The sequence below is a fragment of the Odontesthes bonariensis genome, chromosome 18 (assembly GCF_027942865.1).
Source record: "Odontesthes bonariensis isolate fOdoBon6 chromosome 18, fOdoBon6.hap1, whole genome shotgun sequence".
Classification (NCBI taxonomy): domain Eukaryota; kingdom Metazoa; phylum Chordata; class Actinopteri; order Atheriniformes; family Atherinopsidae; genus Odontesthes; species Odontesthes bonariensis.
Genome location: NC_134523.1, coordinates 9,933,140 through 9,955,490, shown reverse-complemented (window position 1 = coordinate 9,955,490; position 22,351 = coordinate 9,933,140). Strand labels below are relative to the sequence as shown.

Genomic DNA, 22,351 nt, shown 5'->3' with positions numbered 1-22,351 from the left:
CTTGAAAGGCAATCTGCAGGAAAAAGATTTTATGGTTCGCTGAGGAAGAGCGCAGCACAGCCGGGAGCAGAAAAGAAAAATGAAAACGAAAAAAAATGATTGATAATCATTGCAAAAATAAATAAGGACGGCACTCCTGCTGGCAGTCAGTGGTGCAGTCAAGGAAGGTAGAATGTTAAAACCGATGTGAAACCAAAATTTAATTCTAAAAAAACCAGCAGGAGCATAACAAAAACCAGTGAAGGTAAAAGAAGCCAGGACAGGGCGGTGACCGCACACAGGAAAACAATATACAACGGGAACTGCTGCAATACTGATGATTAACATAAAAAGGCAATGTGAGTCCTGGGGGCTGAACAGAAGAGAGGATATATAGTGAGTGAGTAATGAGCTGATTGAATATAGATGAGATGAGGAATAGTGGCCAGAAACTACTCAAATAACAGAAGAGAGACTGACTGAAAGTAAAGATAACACATTAAACTTCAAAAACCCAAAATCATTTGTACATTTCCATCAAGATATTGAATGCACATTTTAAAAATGTTGATGGAAACAGAAAAGTTGAAACAAATACATTTTTACAAACATGTTTATTCATTTGTCTTTTCATTTGCATAAGTGAGGATGGAAACAACCTTTTGCAAATAAGCTCTGATGTAGCGAATGTTTGATGAACAATGCCAAAGAATACACAATGTCAGCACTCACTGACACAAGAGAATACATTTCTGAATGCACGAGGAATGTGATGAGAAAATAAAACCAAAGGAGATGTAATATTTTCATAAGCATGACTATGATCAGACATGGATTAACAGCTAATCAAAGATAAAGAACAAAGCACAGGAAAGATTCAGAATCTACACTGTTACAACCAAAACCTGCTTCATATAGTTTAGCTCATCTACGCCTTTTTCACTTTACACTGTCATTCAGGTCCTCCCTCAGGAAAACCAAAGTGAAGGACAAAGATTTGAGAAGTTCACCTGGAAACAGGTGAAAAAACGTTATTACATCAGAATTACAGATCTGCTTTCTGTTTTCCTTCTCTGCCTCCATGCAGGTGTGTGATGACGCTCTATCGCAGGTCCAGATTTTTAGCTGTACTTGCTACAAGGATTGCTGGCTCATCACTGTGCGTTCGGTTGCAATTGTCTTCGCTGCCTTCTAATTGATTTATCCCGCCCACCATTATTCTTTCTCTCACAGCTCCACAGAGCCATCGGCAGAGGATGTTCCAGAGAAGCCCAAGGCCAAGGTACGTCAGATTTGTTGACTGGCACAGTGGGCAAAGAAAAGTTCACTTTGCAGATTATTTACTGTGAAGGGAAAGACAAAACACTTAGAAGAGTCTATAGTGCTCATTACCATCATATCATCAGTTTCCTAAGCGGAAATATGCACTTGAAGTTGAATAGCGCCACTGCATGCATACCTCAGGGTCAAAACTCTCACAGTTTATTTGTGTTTCATGTATTGTGTCATTTCTGTTGAACAGAGCTCACTTACATGGCCCCAGTTCTTCTCCTATTCATATTATGTGGTATGGTATTCTTTCATGTTTTATCACTTATAACAACTTATTGAAATGGAAATAAGTTGGTAATCTAAGAGGTAAATGAGGGGGTCTAGTATGAAAGGAAATTCTTGTACTACAGTCACAAAATGCATAATTGCATTATTCTGTAACTGGCAGCAAAAGAAATCAATGATTACATCCGCATAATCCTGAATGTCTCTTAATTTTGAGCTGCACTGCAAAGAATGACCATTTTAGCATTTTGTAGATGTTATTTTTAAGTCATGACTCAAATTTTCCTGTAAACATCCCGTCCCACGTGAAAACGAATGCGTGCCCTGGTGCCTCTTGACCTGGCTAGCTGCCATCCCGCTACACTGAGATGAAAGTTTTTTGACGTGGACATTTTTCGCAGTGCAGAAACTTGCATGAAAACTCTTTCTAATCCAGTGGAATATCAGATGTAGTTGCCATAGGATTAAGAAAGAGATTAATTTTTGATCCTGAACAAGTCCTGTGCTTTTCACTCTCCAAGGACAAGCTTAGCTGAAGATGAGTGCACGGCAGAAGATAAATCAATGCAGAATTCATGTTCATTAATAGTAATGTCGGGCTTTTAGGTGAGAATTCAACCCAAAGAGCTGCAGGTCTGAGCCTGCAAGATACGTATAAATTTTACCTCGAGCTAAGGCTCTGAGGCAGCTCCTTTAAGCTGCTATAGTAAAGGAAGAAAGCTGTTTCTCTCTTAGCTCAAAACTGCATTTCAGGCTACATCTAATGACGATGTCTAGTGCTGTGCACACATTTCTCATCAAAACCAGTTTGCACTGCTCAGCAGCTCTTTGCTGCAGATATTAGAACTTAATGATGTAACTCTCCGAGTGTCCACACTATCTCATAAGGACACCACCTCGATGAGAGATCCACTAATCACATTTACAGTGCTGTAATGGAACATCCTAAAAATGAGGGATATGCACAACCCTTCCTGCTATCAGACAACTTGAATATATTAGTTCTCTGTACTTTTTAATGCCTTGAAGTAGTCGAATGAAGAACATCAGTCATTCTAACATACTCAGAGGAAAGCCTTCGTGTTTTCATTCATTTACTACTTATCCAGCCTTTCTCACTAAGGCAAACACTTGATAACTCATCTTTGATTCAATTTATATTATTGGCATACTGATGCTCATGTTACTTTTAATCAATAACATTTCACAGAACTTTCAGTAAGACACAAGCACTCCAACCAATGACATAAATCTTGTGTCAAAGCCAGCTGGCTCTCACCATGATCCTTACAAGTGTGTTTTGGGATTTCTTAGGCGCCAACTCTGAGTGACGATCAGAGCGCCAGCAGCAGCAGCTCAGTGGAGATCAGCGGTCTGCTCGGTGAAGCCAAGATGTCAGGACGCTCACACACCCGGGTGTTCTCCTCGGATGAGGTGCACAGACGCTCGTGAAAATGTTTTTTTCTCAGTGGAAAGTTGCACTTAAAACTTTGATCGTATTTTTGAAATGCGCAAATTCAGGGCTACACATTTACACTATCAAAAGTATCACTTTGAATGCAGTTCAGATTATTCAGTGCTCCGAGCCCATGCTCATTAAAAAGCACAGTATGTCAGTGCCCCTGTATTAGGCTGCTGTTGAGGAAGCCCATCTAATCTCTGATCTGTTAACAACTTAGTCCTTCTCTGTTGTTTTCTATGCTGCGACATTCAGAGTCTGGATATGATAGATGATGAGGTGAGACTGAGGCTGCCCGCCTCTAGAGGGCGTGTGTTTTTTCTTGTATTTCATTGGCACACATCATCATCACGGTGGATATGGATTTTGTCTATTGCGGATGTATTCTGTGCCTCAGTCCCACTATCTATCTGAATTTAGGCCTCACTGTTATTTCAGCTGCTGTTGATTTCCTATGATTTCATAATTCATCCCGTCTAAGTTAAATACTTATTTTAGAGCTGTGTGGTTGTGTGTCATACTCTTTTTTTCTCCTACTTTCTCATGAATGTTCAGATCTTAGATGAGCATCAGTGGCAAAACCGCAGCATCACAGAGTGGACCTCACAGCAAGTGGCACGCTGGCTCGTGAACATCAGCTTAGAACACCATATCCCAGAATTCACTGCCAAAAACGTAAATGGAGAGCAGCTGCTACAGCTGGACAGCACTGAGCTAAAGGTAACTTTAGAAATTCAGATATTTTGTTTAGTGCACACATTTTTTATGACAATTTTTTTTTAAATATTTGCGCATGAAATGAAAAGTTCTTAAAGTGTTGGACCGGTTTGATCTTCCAGGTTTTTTCTTTTTAAATCAGCCACCTGCTGTGTTCATCATCCAAAAGCATCTGTCAAACTGATTCACTTTGTTTTCCAGCATCAAGGACTTGATTAAAAACTAACAAAGAAAAAGAATACATGGTTATTGCACAGCAGAAGAGTGGGGTTCCAGTACTGCCACCAGGGTATCAAAGTGTAATGCTGACATCGTGAAATACACCTTGAAACAATCAAAATAATTCTTCAGTTTTATTGTTGAAACTCTACTTGCTCATGATACCGCATCAATTTGGGCCTGTGTCAAAAATGTTTTGTTTATGCACATCTTTTTTTTTTTCAGGCACTTGGAGTCACTTCTTCCCAGGACCGTAACCTGATCAAGAAAAAGATTAAAGACCTCAAAATTCTGATGGAGAAGGCCCTGCGGAACAAGGAAAAGGTGGAGAAACAGCGTGAGAAGCTACGGAAGAGAGAGCTGGAGCAGCAGCAGAGAGACGCGTGCGAAGAAAATCCAGCGGAGTGAAAGGAACCCCTCAGTTTACCTCCCGTTTCACTGTAGCACCACACCAAGTAGCATCTCGCGAAGCAGAACGTCTGCAGGCCCCACAAACAAGCCCCAAAGGGACGCCTGCTCCGTAGTTCTCAGTGGTGGAGCTCCAGGCCCGACTGTCTGAGGTTGTTCAGTGCAAAATTAAACCAAAAGGAGCAGTTGGATGACAGAATACTGCCCTTGCCTCATCGTACACCCACCTTGCATCTTTAGCCTTTCGAGAATTTATCGAGTTCTATTTATTTGTTGTTTATAGCTGTAAATTAGGTTTATTTATTCATATCCAGAAGTCGTACGTGAAAAGTACATTGCATCCATCTCCCATATTACCTTCAGTGTCTTTTTCCCATCACAGCATCTCTGGACATAAAGACCTTGTACATGTACAGTGATAAATACAGATACAAATATGTCTGATGTGCCATTTCAATAGACTTATATAAATCCTGTTCAAATATTGTTAAAATATATTGATCCGCAGAATCTATGGCGCTCAAGTGGATACAGGTCAGGTCTGTGTGGTGGAATTTACCAGGCATTGCTCATCTCCCACCACTGGGTGTCCCCATGCTGCGTACTCTCACCACTACTGAAAGCGACACTGGAACTCTCCAACAGGACTGAACTGGGAATCGAGTTTCACTGGAAGTGAAAAACATCTCACTTATAAGAACACTGGAAGTGCAAACACTGTAAATGTGACCTCCTTACAGTATATATACTAAAGCAGCTCTCAAAGTATGAATAACAAGGACATACTCTATTCACTGGACTGGTTCTAATAGTGATCTTCAGGTACTATGTAATCAGTAATTCGTAACTTACCTAACCCGTTAAAAACAAACAAACAAAAAAAAAGATATAAAAATGAAACTTCACACTCATATTCATAATGTTGCTTTGACTCAGCTTGTAACCTGCTTTTGACCTCTTTTTATATTCAGTAACAAAGTAACATCCCGCTGCTGCCTTTAGAAATTCTATAGTAGTAGAATACTTCTGAACTAACCGCTTCTGTGTGAGTGTCAAAACACATGCATACTAAACTAATGGATCCATTTGTTCTGTTCTCTCCAAAGAATCCCATGTCAAAGCTCTCCGTTTAGTTTTCTCTGGAATATTCCCAGTAACACTGAGGAGGGCTGCCATTGAGATGGTTTCTGTGATCAAAGACGGAGGCAGCGACATGCAGCACATGTGGTCTTTTAAAGGTTACCGCACCTGATGTTACACTGAAAATTGCTCACCATGGACGCATCATGTTTGACTTTAATTGTGAAATTGGTTTGGTTAATACTTGACATTTAACTTGATATTTTGATTACCTTTTTAGAAGTCCTTGAATTGATTTCACCTGATATATGCCCGCAGCTCTTACTTAAGGGTTATGAAGCCCAAAGAGACACATGTCCCTTATTATACTTGTATATTATTCTCAAAACTCTTTCTATAGGTTTATAAATACATTTAGAGACACCAGACTCATTGTGATAGAAGCGAGGGGAGCTTTGATAACGGTCATCTGTGTCTTAAGAAGCCTTTGTGATGTGCTGCTAACGGGTCAAGGATGACAATAGTTGGGGTTTCAGATACTTCTGTCACTGATCAAAGTTATTTATTTAGTACTATATTTTTAGAAGCAACTAATTATTGTTTATTGTAACTTATTGAAAAAAAAGGATCAAGAGTTTTATTGACACCCAATAATGATTTATCCAGATTTGTATGATTACTTTTTGCCAAAACATGACTAAAACTTCTGATTGAAAACACTTTAGATTCAACTGGCCGTTATCCCATGAAGGATTTCAAAGTTACTGCACAGAGAGAAGAAAAAACAGTGGTATTGTCCAATTGTGCTTGTGGTGTTCCTCTAATAAAATCACAGTGCTGCTCCAGTGCTACTCCTCTAAACTGCTCATAATGTATTCTTATGAAATATTTTGTAACATTTGAACCCCTCTGTGAATAACCCCGCTCCCTTTACAAGGCAGTCCGCAGACTGCACTCTTTTGACTCTTTTGTACGTATAGTTCAACACTGAGAGCAATATGCTTTAAGAATCCTGAAGAAGCCTTGTTTTATATTGTGTCAGTGTGTTTGTGCAGTTTTATCCGAGGGCTGAGAAGACCTGAGCTGCAAATGTGAATCTACAGTCGATCTTTTCTATGTGTTAGACTGAGTTTGCCTTTCCCTGCGTGTGGATGAGACATTGGTGCTCCTGGCTGGCAAAACTACCCATATGATGCAATTCATCTGGAAGCATCTGTCTTTCATGTACATACGGAGCAAAAGATAACTGACACAAACAGCTAGCCATGCTTTCACTCGTAAAAAGCTGTGCTCACTCTCCTTCTCCTTTTTGGTCATTGCCTGGCTCTCTTTTTTCGCATTCTGAAAAGTTTTAAAGGACAGCTACCTGTCACACTGAATAAAATGTGCAGTCACTGTCCACAATTTGCTTCTGTTTCTTCTTCTTTTTCGCTGTTGACCAAATCTACGTCCCACACAGAAACATGCTGAAATCAATTGTATTTAATGCCTTTCTGTCTAAACATTGACGTGGTGGATCTGATGTCTTTTGTTGTTGTCATGCTCCTGTCATACTCTAAAGGCCGGTTATTTTTACCATGTGACATTCCACTGCGTGATGGACATCTCATCAGAACAGCTGGCCTCAAGTCAGCCAATTCTGCCATTCCAGCCCCCAGCCCCCACCCCCCTCTGCTTTCTATTTATAATCAAATCTCATTTTACTCTACCGCTATTTTCATCCTCTGCCATTTGTTTGCTGTCTTCCTCTACTTCATTTCCGCCTTCCTTCCTTATACAACTCCTATGACGATGCATATGGAGACCATGCTATGGTGGATATGCTTCATTCCTTCATTGTCACTATTTGTACGTTTATTTACAACCTCATCCATGCCTTCTGGACAATATTAGAGCCTGAGTCAGCTGGTTTGGCAACGCAAGGCCACTCACTCTACGATATCATGGAGGAATTGAGCCCCACACAATTGACTGTCAAGGAGCTAAAGGAGCAGTTTCTGAGAGCCCTGCAGACCAACGATGCACAGGAGGTCCTGCGGATTCTGCACACTGGCAAACTGGACATTGACTCAGTACTGGATGTGGATGACCCCGGTATGGTCCTGGCCTCCTACAAACAAGGTGAGAAATGAAGAGTTTTGTATAATACGTTTCTAAAAACGTTAACCACTAGGTGGTGCTAAACATCCAAAAATCCTAAACCTGGCTACAGCAAGTGGCTCCACTTGGCAGATCATATCAATATAAATGTATTATTTTGTAACATGCAGTGTAATCAGATGTCCTGTTAGTACTTTAGTATCATCCTTAAACTCTTGCATCGGTCTTTAATGTGAAAGATTTTCAAAACATTTGACATTTGATGTCACTTCAAAACACATCTTCATTGTCGGATATTTTTCAGGTTATTGGCTACCAAGTTATAAACTGGAGAAGTCCTGGGCGATGGGTATCCATGTATGTGTGATTTACAATGCTCTGGAAACGGCACTAGTGCTCCTTCAGAAAGGAGCGGCCGTCAACCGGATGCCTAATGGGAAGACACCCCTGCATGTGGCCTGTGAGGTCTCCAACAGCGACTTTGTGGCCGTGCTTCTGGCTAACGGAGCAAAGGTCAACAGCCTGTCCCTGAGTGGACACGCGCCGCTGCACTACTGCATCAACAAAGAGTCTGTAGACTGTGCCAAGCAGCTCATCCTCAAAGGTAAGAAAACCAAGATGCATGCATACGTGGATCTTATTACCAGGTAGAACCAGAAGTACAGGCGCTTTGAAAGTCTGAAAATCCTAACATTATAATTCTTCCTTTGGAGGTGCAAAAATAAACATAGCCAGTGACAACCATGACGAGGACACACCGCTGCACACAGCTGCCAGATATGGCATCCCGGAGCTGGTGGCCTTGTTTTTGGCCCACGGAGCATCTGTGAATGCCGTCAACTCTCTCCGGGAGACACCTCTGATGACTGCTGTCTTCTGGTCTTTCGATTCTAAAGAGCAAATCTACAGCCAAGATCACCATATTGTATGTCGCCTCCTTCTTGATCACCAAGCTGGTGAGAGGGTCTAGATCCATCTTCTTGACTATAACTAAAAATAAGCTAAACTGTCATCGGTCTAAGAAACGTAGCTATGTGTTGAAAAAGAAATTGCCCTCCGTTGCAGATCCCAACCTTAAAGAAGAGGACAAAAAAACACCTCTACACAAGGCAGCCTGGAACTGTGATCATGTCCTGATGCAGATGCTGCTGGAGGCCGGAGCGGATGCTCGCACCATGGACATCAATGGCTGTGCCCCCATTCAGTACCTCCTCAAAGTAACGGATGTCAGGCCGATGGCCATCCATGAGCTCTGCTATCAGCTGCTGCTCAACCATAATTCAGCACGGATCTACCCTCCACAATTCCACAAGGTACTGCAGTGTGAAGTTGTCTTTTTTTGTCTTTTCTTTGCATGTCTAACTATCAGTGGCAAGCTTTATGTTGACATGGAAAAGTCCCCTGTAAGATTCAGATGCTTTAAGCTGTTAAGATGTGTGATGTTTTGGACAGGTGTTGCAGTCGTGCCATGATTACCCCAGAGCTGTAGAAATCATGGTCAACTCTTATGAACGTTTAAAGCCTACGAAAAAATGGAGAGCTGCTATCCCTGATGACTGCTATCAGGTAATATTTGTAAAGGTTGTTCCTCTTCTCTTTTCTGAGTTACTAAGATAGTATACAGCAATATAAAACAATGAAAGCCATATTCTTAGCCCTTTTAACCATGCATTAAATCTCTTGCATATTAGCTGTCCTGTCAAAGGGATGAGTGTAGTTGGAACTGCATGTAGAGTGCAGCTCTCCTGTCGCTAAAGGGTGAAAATGACTTTGACTGTGTCGGTTTCTTTTTGTCTTCTTAGCGGCATAAAGACTTCTATGACTCAATGTTTGCTGTCTGCAGCAACACTCCTCGCAGCCTGCTTCACTTCGCCAGATGTGCCATTAGAGCCAGTCTGCGTGGCCTCTGTCACCAAGGAGTCTCACAGCTGCCTCTTCCATCTCCCATGAAGAAATATGTATTATTAGAACCCGAGGGGATACTGTATTGACGAAGAGACTTTTCTTACACTACGAGACAAAGCTCAAATGCCACCCGACGGTCTACAAACGAAAAAAAAGGACAATGCTAAGTTGGAAAGTGGATATCAATGAGAGGCTTTCATCTTCAAAGGAAGAGTCTTTGCTGTGTGGCAGTGAAGATGAAACTACAGCAAGCTACTCACAAGCTGTTAATGCTGAAGTGGAACCTAAATCATGTGATATTGAGACGTTTTAAAGGTGGACGCGATGGAGAAAATCGTCCAACTCATTACTAATTAGTTAACTGTTCAACTATGTATGTGCAGTTTTAGGCGACAGGTGATAGCAGGACATCTCTCACCTTCTACAAAGGCTGTTTTTACTTCCTCTCAGTAATAAGTGTTGACCAACTTATCATGCTGCTATGGTGCTGCCTCATGCTGAAGAGGATCCAGATCTACCCGGCAACCAGCCTTAATGCTCACTCTCAAACTTGTGATATTCCTTTTTTTTGTAGAACACACACTTGACCAACCACTCCATAACAAGTGCTTGCTTTCCCAGTGGTAAGCACTTTGCCATGTGCACGGCCCAGTTCTCACAGACGACAACAGACGATAGAAAGACGGCGACTTGTATTTTTGTCAAGCTTTATCAGAGGGTCCAGATCAAAGCAGAACTTGCTAACTTGAGTTCAAGTAACGTTTTGTCAAATCCACTGAAAGTATCACCATGCCCAGGCGGTAATATTTTAATCAAAAAAATAAAAATGAAGTCTCAAAACTGGTGCCAATCCCAGTTGTTTTTCCAGTAACATTTTTATTCACATTTTAAAGTTGGGTCTTTTTTTCCCTTTATTTTTAAGGACATTTCAAAAGTTAGCTTTAAGCACCCTTTGCTGTCAGATGGAAACAAAACCTTGCCGCTTCCATGACTGCTGTGGACGTAGTCTGTGCCCGACAGCCTTCTCTGCTCTGCTCAAAGAGGAAGGGAGGGGGAGGAACTTGCAAGTTGTTCACACTCAAAGGCTTCCTTCTCAAGGGCACAAAGTTTTACTTTAACTCGGTATTAGATTACCTTTGAGCTGCTTTCCATTCTTCCATACCCTCTCACTGGAAGTGTTTTTGGTGCAGTGTAAAGTCTCACTCCGCTTTGTGAATCTCCTGCTGGCCTGTCATCTTGTATGTAGCACCGTCTCAGTCTGTTTCATTCAGGTGTGGAGTCTAATTTAACACAGATAATACAGCAACGCTGCAGAAGAAAGCCCACACTACATTAAAGCTCCGTGGAGAAAGACACTGAGGAGAACAAACTAAACCGACACCTCAGCTCAACGGTCTTAATCTCTGTCTGTTCTGGATTTTTGAAAAATCCTGTTTCCGCACTGATGATTCTGTATTATTTTACGTATGCATGCATCAATCATTTACTACTGATAATGTCAGTAAGTATTATTATAAAGCATATCTGTCCATAGGTCAGGAATACAGATAGGTGTGTCTGCGACTTCTATTTAAAATTTGAGACATCTCTTATATACATCTCTCTATATTGCGAAACCAGGATGAGCTGGTTCAAAACTATCTCTGATTAATTTTGTTGATGGGCCCAGCTCTTTGTATACTGTGCCTTTTATTGTCTCTGCTATGAGAGTTCTAAACATGTCTCAGCCTATTAAATAAACATGCAAAGTTCACAAAGGGTGTCTCAAGACTGAGAGAAACCTGAATCAATGCAAACAACACAATTTAACAGGGCAACACAAATGTTTGTGCTACAAATCGGTTATTTACTCGTTCATTTAGCCTCAAAGCTAAATTAGTAGAAGAGCATAGTAACACGAAAAGTGCTCCAAGTGTCTTTTAACAGATTTTAGAAAACATGTGTAAGTGTAGAACAAAGACACACACTAAATCTCTGTTGTAGCTCTGCATGTGTGTGACGTTCGGTTACTGGGAACATTGTTTGGATAACTAAAAGGTCAGACTTAAAATAAACCAGTGAGGGTCAAACGACCTCACAGAATCTCCTTTGAAAAAACTATGAGGGGGGAAAATGCTCAAACTGACACGGCAGCGATTTTAGATTCTCCCTTTACTCTCTGTATTGGCACTGCTGCCACGCAGGTAAAGTCTAAATTGAATTGAAAGTTGCAAAAGAAGAGCAACCGATCCAGAACAGAGCGCTACATTAGTGGGCACACTAATGAAGCTGCAAAATAAAACAGGACAGACTGTTCTCTGCCTGTACTGGCAGCTGGCCACGAAAAGCCACTGGACTGTGTCTGCTAGCGGTGACAGACAAACTGAGCAAGGTTTCCAAAAACAATCAGCGGGGAGGGTGTCAGGAGAGGGAAGACAACAGCTCACCAGTGATTACAGCTTGTTTACAGGGTAGAAACCTTTTCATTTTCATGCATACGCCTCCCGTGAGTCAGACAAAGAGTATTACATATTAGAGTTAGAAGAAACCTCATAGAAGGCTGCAAAAAGCTGAAGAAATGACAGACTGAGAGGTAACAAGTGATTTTTTTTTTATTCTCAACATTCACTGGTCCTTTTAGTGATGAACCACAAACTCAGCACAGTAAAACTTGGCCTTCGAGTGATGCTGACAGTCTAAAAAGTGAACAACAGGTGTCTGAGTTGAAAGGAAATTCGGAAAAAATTTAAACATGAAAGCAATACTAAAGGCTACAAAGAGGCCAAGCGGAGAAATAAGAGTATAAAAGTATGACTGACGTGTTGGAATATGTGAAAATCATTATTACAGTACATACCCCTTCAGGCCATATCTGTTAGATGAATACAGCTTATCTCTGAGTTGCTTCTACGTGTCCACCACGTTGAAGTCAGTGTGTGTGTGTGTAATCATGTCAGGTACAGATAACAGGACGATGGCTAACAACGTGTTATATAACAAAGAGCTGAAGATCGGTTTTCTGAAGCAGGTCAAATTGAATATTTTTACATATTCCATTGCACTTGAGAAATTTAAGCTAATTAAATATGCAACCCCTTGCAAGGGGACTGAAGAGTCATCACAACAGAACACAGTGATTAGCAAACTATTCAAAACCCTACGTTTTATTGAAAATGTTAAAAGTGGGAAATCTCTGTGTTTTCTTGACAATATCCGCTCACTTTGAAGCTGACATTTAGTTTTGGAAGACAAATATTTTCCCCATTTTTGAATTTCGGGTGCTCGACGGTTTCGGGGCCTCCTTTGTTACACTTTTTGTTTCATAACTTGCAGAATGTTGTGAGTGGATGACAGGTCTGCACTAACGGCAAGCCGATTAGGCAACATGTGCACATATCGTCAATATGTGTTGAGGTGGTTTGGCATTTTCCTGCCAAAATGAGGCATTCCCTAAAAAAAAACAAAAAAAAACAGCTGAGCAAATTCCCCATTCCATGTGAATCATTGCTGCCCCCCATATCCTCAGAGGTGCCAACATTGCCTATGTGCCAATTTCAACTAAACACAGAGTTAAATAACTTGCTTTCTGCATTCTGTTTTTATTTACATTAGACACGAAGCCCTGGCATGCACTGTATATGCTGAGGTCCATTATGTAATTCTTGGCACTTATTCTTAGTAAACACTGAAGAAAAAAAAAGTGTCCGCTTAGGTCCGACCACAGTTAACTTCACATCCGTTTTAAACATTTAAATTATTGTGCGGATTAACGTGAACTTGGCAGTGAGTTTAGTACAGTTAAAATGTCTTACACCATACGTGTGGACGTAAAAAAAGAGATTTTTTTAACACTTCCACTCAATATTCAGTTTAACTCTGCTTTAAAAACCATTGCAGTTTGCATGAATTAGTTGCTATGGTAAGTCGGAAGGTAGGAAGACATTTTCAAAAGACTTGAAAAGGGAACTCATTGCATATTTGTCATCAGATCAAAAAAAAAAAAAAAAACCTACATCTTTACAGCTGAGAACTGACAATGAAATGCAGGAGTTTGTAGGATGAAGCAACGCTGCAAATTACAGCTGAGAGTAATAAACAGACTTTGCTCCCTTTATGTTCACGCTGGAGTGGCTGAACATGTCTCCATCCCGTTTAACCTGAGTAACCCACTCTGGTCGCCTCTGGCTGGGCTGACACTGACAAACTTTCAACCAAACGCAACTTTGCTCTGGAATTTTGTCGACCAAAGACCATTTGCCAGTCTTTATACTGTGAAATGATACACCCCGAAAGAGAAAACAACCTATAGAAACAACAGTGTTGTTTGTTACAAAATGCAATTATTGAGGCAGAGAGAGATTAATACTTGACTTGTTTCATCTCCATTAGCAGCACGTAGTCGTTAAAATCAAACTTATATGTGGTGCACGAGGTCTTGATAGGTTGAATTACCTGGTCTGACATCAGGTTCAGAAAGTGATCGTTCAGTTTCAGTTTAGTGACAACGAGCAATTTCCCCCTTGGAAGTTTGTTATGTTTTTCCCGTGTGAGATCATTTTCCAGATTACATGAACACAATTCCAAGGCAGCAACAAGCTAGGTGCATTGAATGGCCTCTCCAGCTTCTCCTTACTTCTATCACACTTTCATTCAAACTGTTTTAGTGTCTCTTGCTTCCTTCCTCAGTCCGCCATCACAGCGTCGTCTCATACTTGCCGAGTTTCTTTGGATCCTTGCTGGGCATGCACCAGTCATCTGCCTCAATGCTGGACTGGTAATGCCGTAAGGCTGACTTGTTGAAAACAGGAAGCCTCTCCACTGAATCCGAGGACAGGGCCTGATGATAAGAGACAGAAGGGAACTAATTACTCTGGATCCTTAGCACACTGACATGTCTATATAAATGACAGTCCCATCCAGGCTGCTTCTCATTTGGCTTTCCAATCACGCTCCATTTTTGTTTTATCAGATGTCTAATATGTAACATGTGGTGAGTCATAATTTGCAGCGAGATGCTTAGACAACGTCTTTATTATAGAATTAGCTTACATCTGCCACCACCCAGAGAATCCAGTAAGCATTGCAGGCGTTAAATATGTATGTGAATTTTCCACCAACTTGGCATTCAAGGCTATTTTAAACTAAGTGTGTGTGGACAAAGGGCTGATCTCACCTTCAAGTATATAACAGCCGAGGTACCATAACCCTCCATAGAGTAGAGCTGCAGGTCTCCCTGGAAATACTTGGCATACAGGCGGGAGATGGGCAGGCCATAGCCAAAACCAGCCTGAATGTAGGAGGGGAAGGAGGAAGAATAACAGGGTTACAATACTGTTATCTCTCTGGGGCAGCTGCAACATTACAACATGAAACACATGAACTGGACACCTAGAAGGGTTGCTGTTCAACAAGTCTTTGGTTTCTCTAGCAGTTACATTTTAACCAATGAAATGTTGCAGACTGCATTCCGCTGCATAACAGGCTAATTTGCAACCATGTGTAAGCCTCTGTGTAAAACATTTGGGGATGATCTATTAAGACACTTTAATCATTCAAGAGCAAAGTGAAGCTTGTGCTCGTGAAAGACTTTGAGCACTGACAAAAACACTCATCAACACATAACTTTTGGGTATAAAATGAAAAATCTAAGAGCAACTGTGACGGGTTTGATCTCACCAGAGGAGCGTTACGAGAATTGTCGATGTGGACGGGACTGGGAGCTGTGGAGTACATGTAGCTGAAGAGACGTTCGATCTTCCTGAGAGGAACTCCACCTCCTCTGTCAGACATCTAGAAATAATGAGAAGTTACACTCAGTAATTTACGGCATCTTCCTATTGTTCTGCCAGTCAGACCAGTGTGGTCATCATAAGCCATGTCTAATTTATTAAGGGATCTCGGTAATAACAGTGTCTGCTAATGTGTTGCCTTTGATAAAAAATACATAGATAAAAACCCGTGTCTTCATCCACCTTGATAGTGAGGTCCTCTGGGCCCAGTGAAACACGCAGTTTGATAGGTGGCAACGTTGGACTCGTCTCGTGGGTCTCTACAGTCGCTCTCATAGCATTCTGAGCGGAAACAAGGATCACAAAAAATGAGCGCGCGATATGCAACGGTGGAAAGCTGTGCACGGCTGCTTTTCGAGCACGTTGGGAACCGTACCTTGAAGAGCTCAAACAGCATGTGGTAGAGATGGGACGGCACATACACAATGTGGAGGGGCTGGCCGGGGTTTTTAGCTGGGAAACATTTCAGAACATAGAACAAAGAAAAAAGAAAGAAAGAAAAGAAACATTTGTGTTTTTAGCTGGAATAGGGAGAAATGAATTCAACCAAAATGTCCAAAACAAGCCCCTCTCGACATGAGCACTGGCATTTCATATGCCACAAACACATGAAACAGAATTATCCACAGCAGCTGTAAGCCCCCGTCTTTAGTTAGAAGATACAAGATTGCTTTTTATCACCTGCTTTCAGGGTTAATCAGTAATATAATACATTTACAGGTGATGACTCTTTTCGTTTATTCAGCTGTATTTTTCTGTGATTGCACTGGGCTTTCCGGCAGCTCACGCTACTAGTATTCCAAACTCCATACAGAGATTAGATTTAACTAAATTTGAGAAAACAATCAAATCTTTGCCCTAACAAAGATTCATCCTGAAAATAGAAACCCTGTGAATGTTTTGCGACTTACAGTTGACCTCTTTGATCTCCAGATCAGGAGAGGTGAGGTAATACTGCTCACACAGCATCTTTGAAGTCTCATAGGCGTCTGCAAAATGACACAATATTGTTATGCGGTTGCTTTTCAGAGTCAGGAACCTCTAACCACAAAGGACATATCAACTCATGCTGAACGGAGAACGACACCAGACCCTGTTTTCTGTATCCTGGTGAATAGGACAACATGCCACTTAAAGGTACAGCTCCTCCCATTATCGCAGACATTATGACAAAATTAGGTCCCCACATTAAGTGCACAGACTCAAAAATATATGATAAAGAAGGTCAAACGGCCATGAATCTGTACACAGACACTGGCTGAAACGAGATAACACATAAAGTGTGAGCGCGTGTGTGTGTGTGTGTGTATGCAAAGACAGAAGTGCTGAAGAAAAAAGTTTATTACCTTTTACCACCTCCACAACGTCACAGGTGGGGTCAATGCTGCCGATATGTTTGGGATGGGCCGGGTTTACGCTGCCGTCAAAGATTAACGCTACAGGATGGAAATGAAAAACCTAACGTGACAATCAAAAACATGAGAATATGTGGTGTACAGACACATTTCTAACTAATGCAGCATAGCTACACATGTACACTGCTGAAAATCTGGCCAAATGCATCAATGCCTCACCGCACTACAGTCACAGCCCTGCTGTAAAGCCGGGCCGCGCTGTAAAATGAGCTGCATTTACACACACCGGCTAAATCCTAAATATGCTTCAAATCACTGAATCCCAAACCCGTTTGGATTAATACAACTAAGGACACGATTCAAAGATACATTTGAAAACTCTCTTAAGACAGTGACCGCAACGCATCAAATATACTCACAATCCTCTCTGGTGTAAAACAGAATATCTTTGTTTACAAGCTGTGAGTGCTCGGAACTGTGTTGATTAACTCACAGTTAATCACAGAGTGCTATACTGACTGTGCTGGTTCATGAGCATGCGCGTGGAGATGCGGCTCATGTAGAAGCGGTCCAGGAAGTACTGAACGTTCTGGTTGGTGACGGGGTCCACGCCGAAAGCCTCCTTGTACTCCAACACCCCCTGAGCCATGGTGGGTACCACGTTGTTATGCCGATTCCGAACATTTACAAGAATCTGAGTGAAGCTGAGGACGATAGGACAACGAGAGCATCAATAAGTGAGGACAGGTGCTTACGCATGTTCATGAGGCTCTATGAACTCAGCATTAACACGGCTTTACATCCTACATTGTGACATTCATGTCTGTCTAAGAGAATTTCAGATTTGCAGATATTACTGGTTTTAATTTGATTGAGTGTCGCAATGAAAGTAATTCCAGCACATAGTGTGATACAGTGGCATCAGCCTCAACCGAACATTCATCAATGCAGTTATTCCTTTATTTTCCTGCCTACAGTTAATTTACCCACATTGGAAGAAATAAAGCAAGCACCATCCTCTTGTTTACTCTGATTAATTTCATCACTTCTGAGCCTCAGTGAGTGGCCTCCAGCAGTGTTGCAGTAAGGAATGTGAACATTAAATACACAACTGTTTCCACAACAGACATGAGTTTCCAAGGGCGTCTGCAGGTCTGAGTCTGATCATACTGTTGAGTGATCTGATGTTTGCACTGCGACATCTCTGAGAATATTATCATCGGCTTTTGTGCAAAGACCTTTCGGTTGCATTTTAACCATGAATTGCACTATGGTAAAAATGTTTATTATCACTTAGTTATCAATCAAAACATTGACAGATAACTACATAATTGTTTCCATAACGCCAGCTATTCCCTGGTTATTAAATAACTTGATTGGTGACATACAAAACCAAAACCACAATCAATATGTTTGAGATGAAAAGGGTGTGTGTACTTGTACCTTTTCAGGACCTCCTTATCATCTGGATCTTTTTCTAAGAACTCTATAAGCTCCATCAAACTCTGTGAATACCTGATGGACACAACATAGAGCACAGAAACACTTTCACATCTGTTCATTTCCTTCAGTATAAATGAGAGCAAGACAATGTTTCAATAAAATGGGGATTTCGTTTATGTGGAACTTATAATCAGGCATGCTTGAACACTACCCCATCCTCTCAAATAGTAGCTGCTTTTCATGTTACAGACTTCTCATCCAGGCCAATGGATGAAGAGTGCTGAGCTCACAGGACTAACACTGTCTCGCTGCAGAAAAACTGGGTGAAAGGTGGCCAGCAGCTATGGCTGTGTCGTCTGTGCAACAATTTGTCCCTTGACTCACCTTCAGCCCTCAAATATGGATCAATTCACACCACGAAAAAAACGGACATTTCTCAAAACAGACTATTTCACAAGCTTATCCGGAAATATCAAGCTGTCCCCTCTCTTAGCTCACTGACATCTTTAAGAAATGTTGAATTGACAACTCTTTGCTGGCTAAACAAAAAGCCCTAAAGAGGGAAAAGAATGTGCAAGTGGAGGAAGTACACTGACACTGTTGCTCTTCTAAAAAGAGTGCATTCTTTTAAGTGTCTTGTGCACAGAGCATTATCAGCATGCTGGTGCAAAGGCCGCAGATGAATACAGTGTGTCAACATGATGCTACAGGGAAGCAGCTGCCCGGGTGGTAAAAACAGAAGCAGTCAGACACAAACCTTTGTTTTAACTTGAAATGAAAGCTGCTGAGCTCTTCAGTCATGCAGAAAAACTAGGCTGAACTCTCCTGTGATTGTATCTGTACAGCTTATTCTGTTATGTATACAGTAAGAACTAGGGGTAAAATGCAAGAGAGCAGAGCTGAATTCAAACCAAACCACATTGTAAACCATCCAGTGAATGTTTTTGATAGTGTTGCATCCCAACATGTGTACATGGTGACAACTAGCCATCCTTTCACCCACATATACAATCCTGTGTTCAGTGTTCCCTGATGCGAACAGCTCTTTGGCTCATTATAATACATACACAGCGCACCTTATAACGGCTGCACACACTTTCATATAATCCACAATAAGACCAATTTGGTGCAAATGCTGAAAATTCGACGGCATCGCCACCCTCCACATTAGTTGTCCTCTATAAACAGATCACTCTGAGAGCAAGGTGTGTAACAAGCGGTGAGGTTTCAAGGAAACTAAAGAGGTGCGCCCACAGAACAGAGGACATCTCTCACATTTGGTCATATTAATGCTCATAAGTACATCATAAGGACAACAATGGTGTTCTGCAACGAGAAAGCCACTGTTCTCCAAAAAGATTACTTCTCCCCGTCTGCAATTTGCTAGAGATCATGTGGACAAGCCATGAGGCTGGTTTCATTGAGAAGCTATGTGTGTAGCGAGGGGAAGAGGCTGCATTCCATTATCTGTGGAACATGGTGGTGGTGGTATCGTAGTTTGGGCCTGCTGTACTGCATCTAGGCAAGGGGCACTTCCCATCATCGAGTGAACAAATGATTGTGAATGATATCAGTCAGTTCTAAAGGACGCGTGAACTTAATCTCAAGACAACAAGACAAGTGCAGCAAGACAACAACCTGAGACACACAAGCTGTCCCAAAGGGCTTACATGTAAAGTGAATCTTCTGACAGTAGAAATGTAGTGGGAGATCAGTTCATGTGAGGAAAACCCACCAACATTCAAGAGTTGAAGCTTTCTGTGCTGAAAAATGGGATAAAGTTCCTCCAAATGTGCAGATCGGACCATCAGTTACAGGAAACATTTAGCTGCAGCCCAACGTTCCCCATTTGTTCTTTATTAACTTCTAGGGTTATGCGTGAAAATTCACTGTGGCCCCTGCAGTTGGTGGTCATGACATTAAAAAAAAAAAAAGAAAAAAAGGTGGCACTTGTGCACAGCGACCATGCAAAGTGGCAGTAGCACACATTATTCAGAAGGCAAAGTTTGAGCTGCATCTTCAGGGTGCAGCAATAACGCTCGCACAGAGGCAAGACTGAAGCCAATACACACATATGATATCAAAGCATATGTAAGCATTAATGGCTCACTAAATAAGTGAAAAAAAACAAGGTGAGGCTCGTCGGTGCATGAGCTTTATCATATTTCTTTGCATGACATTGACTGACCTCTGTGCACCTTCACATCCGCTTGCTTTAACCCTAGTATCACAGTACCCTAAAGGCACACCTGATGAATTACAAATATAAATTAGAAGTTCTAAGTTACTCTTTCATTACTATTAAGAGTTGGTCATGTGTTCCTTGTACATCACAATATCTTAAAAAACAGTAGTTTAGCAGTGTAGATATCCTACCAACTAGTGAGGAGCTTTACGGATGGAGTGCCGAGGAGCTTGTCGGGGAGATAATCGATTTCCTTCATAATGTTGGCCAATCTGACAGGAAGTTCCTGTCGCAGGAACACAAAGGAGGTCTTCTCACATGCATTGGCAGAACCTGCAGTCACACGAAGGACAGCAAAAGGGGGATGTGATCACTGAGCAAGCACCAAACTGTGACCCCGGTCGGAAACAAAAAGAAAATACCAACAAACAAACAAACACTGCAGTACAATCACAGGTTTTTTTGTGGAAGAACAATGTTTGCTCGGAGGAAGTTGTTGGCATGTAATTATCCACGCTGAATCATTATGCAAGTATCTGTAATTTTGCAACAGTCCGTGAGTGAGCTGTACTTTGCAAAGTCAGATGCCGTGGCACACAAAGAGTAACGTGAGTTGCGTAACCGCCATGTGATTGTGGTACTGTGCATGCAACATACAGCACAATAACAACTCAAATCCCCGCAAGCACTTACCGAAGTCAATGAACTGCTTCATGGAGAGAGGAGAAGGGGAAAACTTGGAGAACCTCTCCACTTGTCTCGGTATCCCAGCTAGAGAGCCGTTTTTCAACAAAAATTGGGCGAACTTCATTTTTCTTCCCCTCTGCAGACCCCAACTGTCAATGTATCGGGGACAAACTGTCCTTTCCTAATCCAGTTTTGAAAATTTTTAACTAGCGGAGCTACACCTCGGTGTCACTAAACAGCTCTGTCATCCCGTCCTCTGAGAGCCAGCCTATGAATTTTTCGACAATGTTTTTTTCGAGCAGTTTGCTTCCATGTTTTTAAATTGTTCTGCACTCTCAGGATTCAGCTTCCAACGACGAGCGAGGTGTGTTGACGTGCTGAGGGTAGACGAAAGAATGACGTTTGAATCAAGCAATCAGCGCGAAGGTTTTCCGACGTTGGGCGGAGTTTTCCCCACAGTCCCGAGCTGAACGTGCAGAGCTGTACAGCAATAACAGATTTTTTTTTTATTACAGCATCCCCTACCGACGAGATATTCGAAATACTTAAATACTTGAGTGTTTTCAAATGGATGTCTAAGACAATACCCATATAACATATACATGGAAGTATGTATGTGTACATTTGTGTGTTTGTATGTATTAACCCTCTCATTTCAAGACGTAAAGGTGCCATAGTACAATCAGAATGCATCACGTTGTTCCAATTATTTCTACATCTTTTTGTGAAAATGTTTGCTTTTTGCGTTTTGCCTTAGCTTTTGCTAAGTTGTTAAGCGCACGTCTCTGGATTTTACGTTTGCTACATTGTTAAACGCAGGTCTTTGGTGTCCATTACCCAGCATTCCATGGGAGCGCTTTTCGTCCGATTAACTCTGATTTAACGTTAAAAAGAAGCTTAAAAACGTAATAGAGGTACGAATCGATAAAGCACGTTTTTATATGCGAACATGTTTTTGTACTTTTACATTTAAGAAGATAAGTAAGTTAAACATATGGCGCCGTTATTCAACTTTAAGCAATTTTGCTTGCATATATTATGATGGAGAGATGGATTTTTTATTATTCAGCAAGAAAAGAAGAACAATTTGAAGATACCATATATGGTTAATTAATGTTTGTGACGCTATATACACTGACGGCTTTAAACAAAAATGATTTTTTTTTGCAAGCTGCATAGGCTACTGGGGCTGGATTCACAAAGCATTCTTAAGAAAAGAAAGTTCTTAACTGGTACTTTTATCTAAACTTTTGTCATAAGAAAAAAGCTAAGAACATTCCATATTCACAAATAATAATCAACACTATACGACTGTAGCGTAATGAAATGACTGTGATCCAAATGTCATGAAATGACTGATTAAATTTTTAACTTAAATAGGCCTTGGCCTCATGATCTATGGTCAACATATCTCAGTGCTGTGGGCTACATTCAATAGCCTATATACTAAACACAAGGCCCATTGTAAATAATAGCTAACTGTAAGTTG

At 41.3% G+C, this 22,351-nt stretch overlaps 3 protein-coding genes across 11 annotated transcripts in view; 2 read left to right on the top strand and 1 right to left on the bottom strand.

The window, feature by feature from the left end:
• Positions 1 to 6,824, top strand: part of ppp1r9a (protein phosphatase 1, regulatory subunit 9A) — a 49,716-nt gene extending 42,892 nt beyond the window's left edge. For 3 of the 6 annotated variants that reach the window (XM_075450305.1, XM_075450306.1, XM_075450304.1), the window contains exons 15-20: positions 940 to 999; positions 1,213 to 1,261; positions 2,851 to 2,970; positions 3,251 to 3,274; positions 3,551 to 3,715; positions 4,157 to 6,824. In XM_075450305.1, the coding sequence (XP_075306420.1) occupies positions 940 to 999; positions 1,213 to 1,261; positions 2,851 to 2,970; positions 3,251 to 3,274; positions 3,551 to 3,715; positions 4,157 to 4,339 (601 nt within the window). In that variant the 3' untranslated portion in view covers positions 4,340 to 6,824. The remainder of the gene's footprint in view (positions 1 to 939; positions 1,000 to 1,212; positions 1,262 to 2,850; positions 2,971 to 3,250; positions 3,275 to 3,550; positions 3,716 to 4,156) is intronic. The other 3 variants (XM_075450308.1, XM_075450307.1, XM_075450309.1) reach the window with 3 other exon arrangements.
• pdk4 (pyruvate dehydrogenase kinase, isozyme 4) lies at positions 575 to 21,271 on the bottom strand. Of its 4 annotated transcripts, none has more exons than XM_075450317.1 (12): positions 20,869 to 21,270; positions 20,367 to 20,508; positions 17,991 to 18,062; positions 17,067 to 17,251; positions 16,539 to 16,628; positions 16,104 to 16,181; positions 15,569 to 15,645; positions 15,376 to 15,474; positions 15,080 to 15,193; positions 14,577 to 14,690; positions 14,120 to 14,240; positions 575 to 1,322 (listed from the first exon to the last, which is right to left on the bottom strand). In XM_075450317.1, the coding sequence occupies exons 1-12, from the start codon at positions 20,984 to 20,986 to the stop codon at positions 1,267 to 1,269; spliced, it is 1,266 nt and encodes a 421-aa protein (XP_075306432.1). In that variant the 5' UTR covers positions 20,987 to 21,270; the 3' UTR covers positions 575 to 1,266. The 4 variants fall into 4 exon arrangements, with proteins under 4 accessions (XP_075306432.1, XP_075306433.1, XP_075306431.1 ...); XM_075450318.1 differs by lacking the exon at positions 575 to 1,322 and adding an exon at positions 1,330 to 7,529; XM_075450316.1 differs by lacking the exon at positions 575 to 1,322 and adding an exon at positions 11,998 to 12,853.
• On the top strand, positions 7,118 to 11,211 carry asb4 (ankyrin repeat and SOCS box containing 4). The gene is made up of 6 exons (XM_075450315.1): positions 7,118 to 7,540; positions 7,824 to 8,123; positions 8,233 to 8,475; positions 8,585 to 8,832; positions 8,972 to 9,085; positions 9,322 to 11,211. Exons 1-6 carry the CDS (start codon positions 7,231 to 7,233, stop codon positions 9,508 to 9,510), a joined length of 1,404 nt encoding a protein of 467 aa, XP_075306430.1. The 5' UTR covers positions 7,118 to 7,230; the 3' UTR covers positions 9,511 to 11,211.
• Positions 21,272 to 22,351: the final 1,080 nt, after the last annotated feature.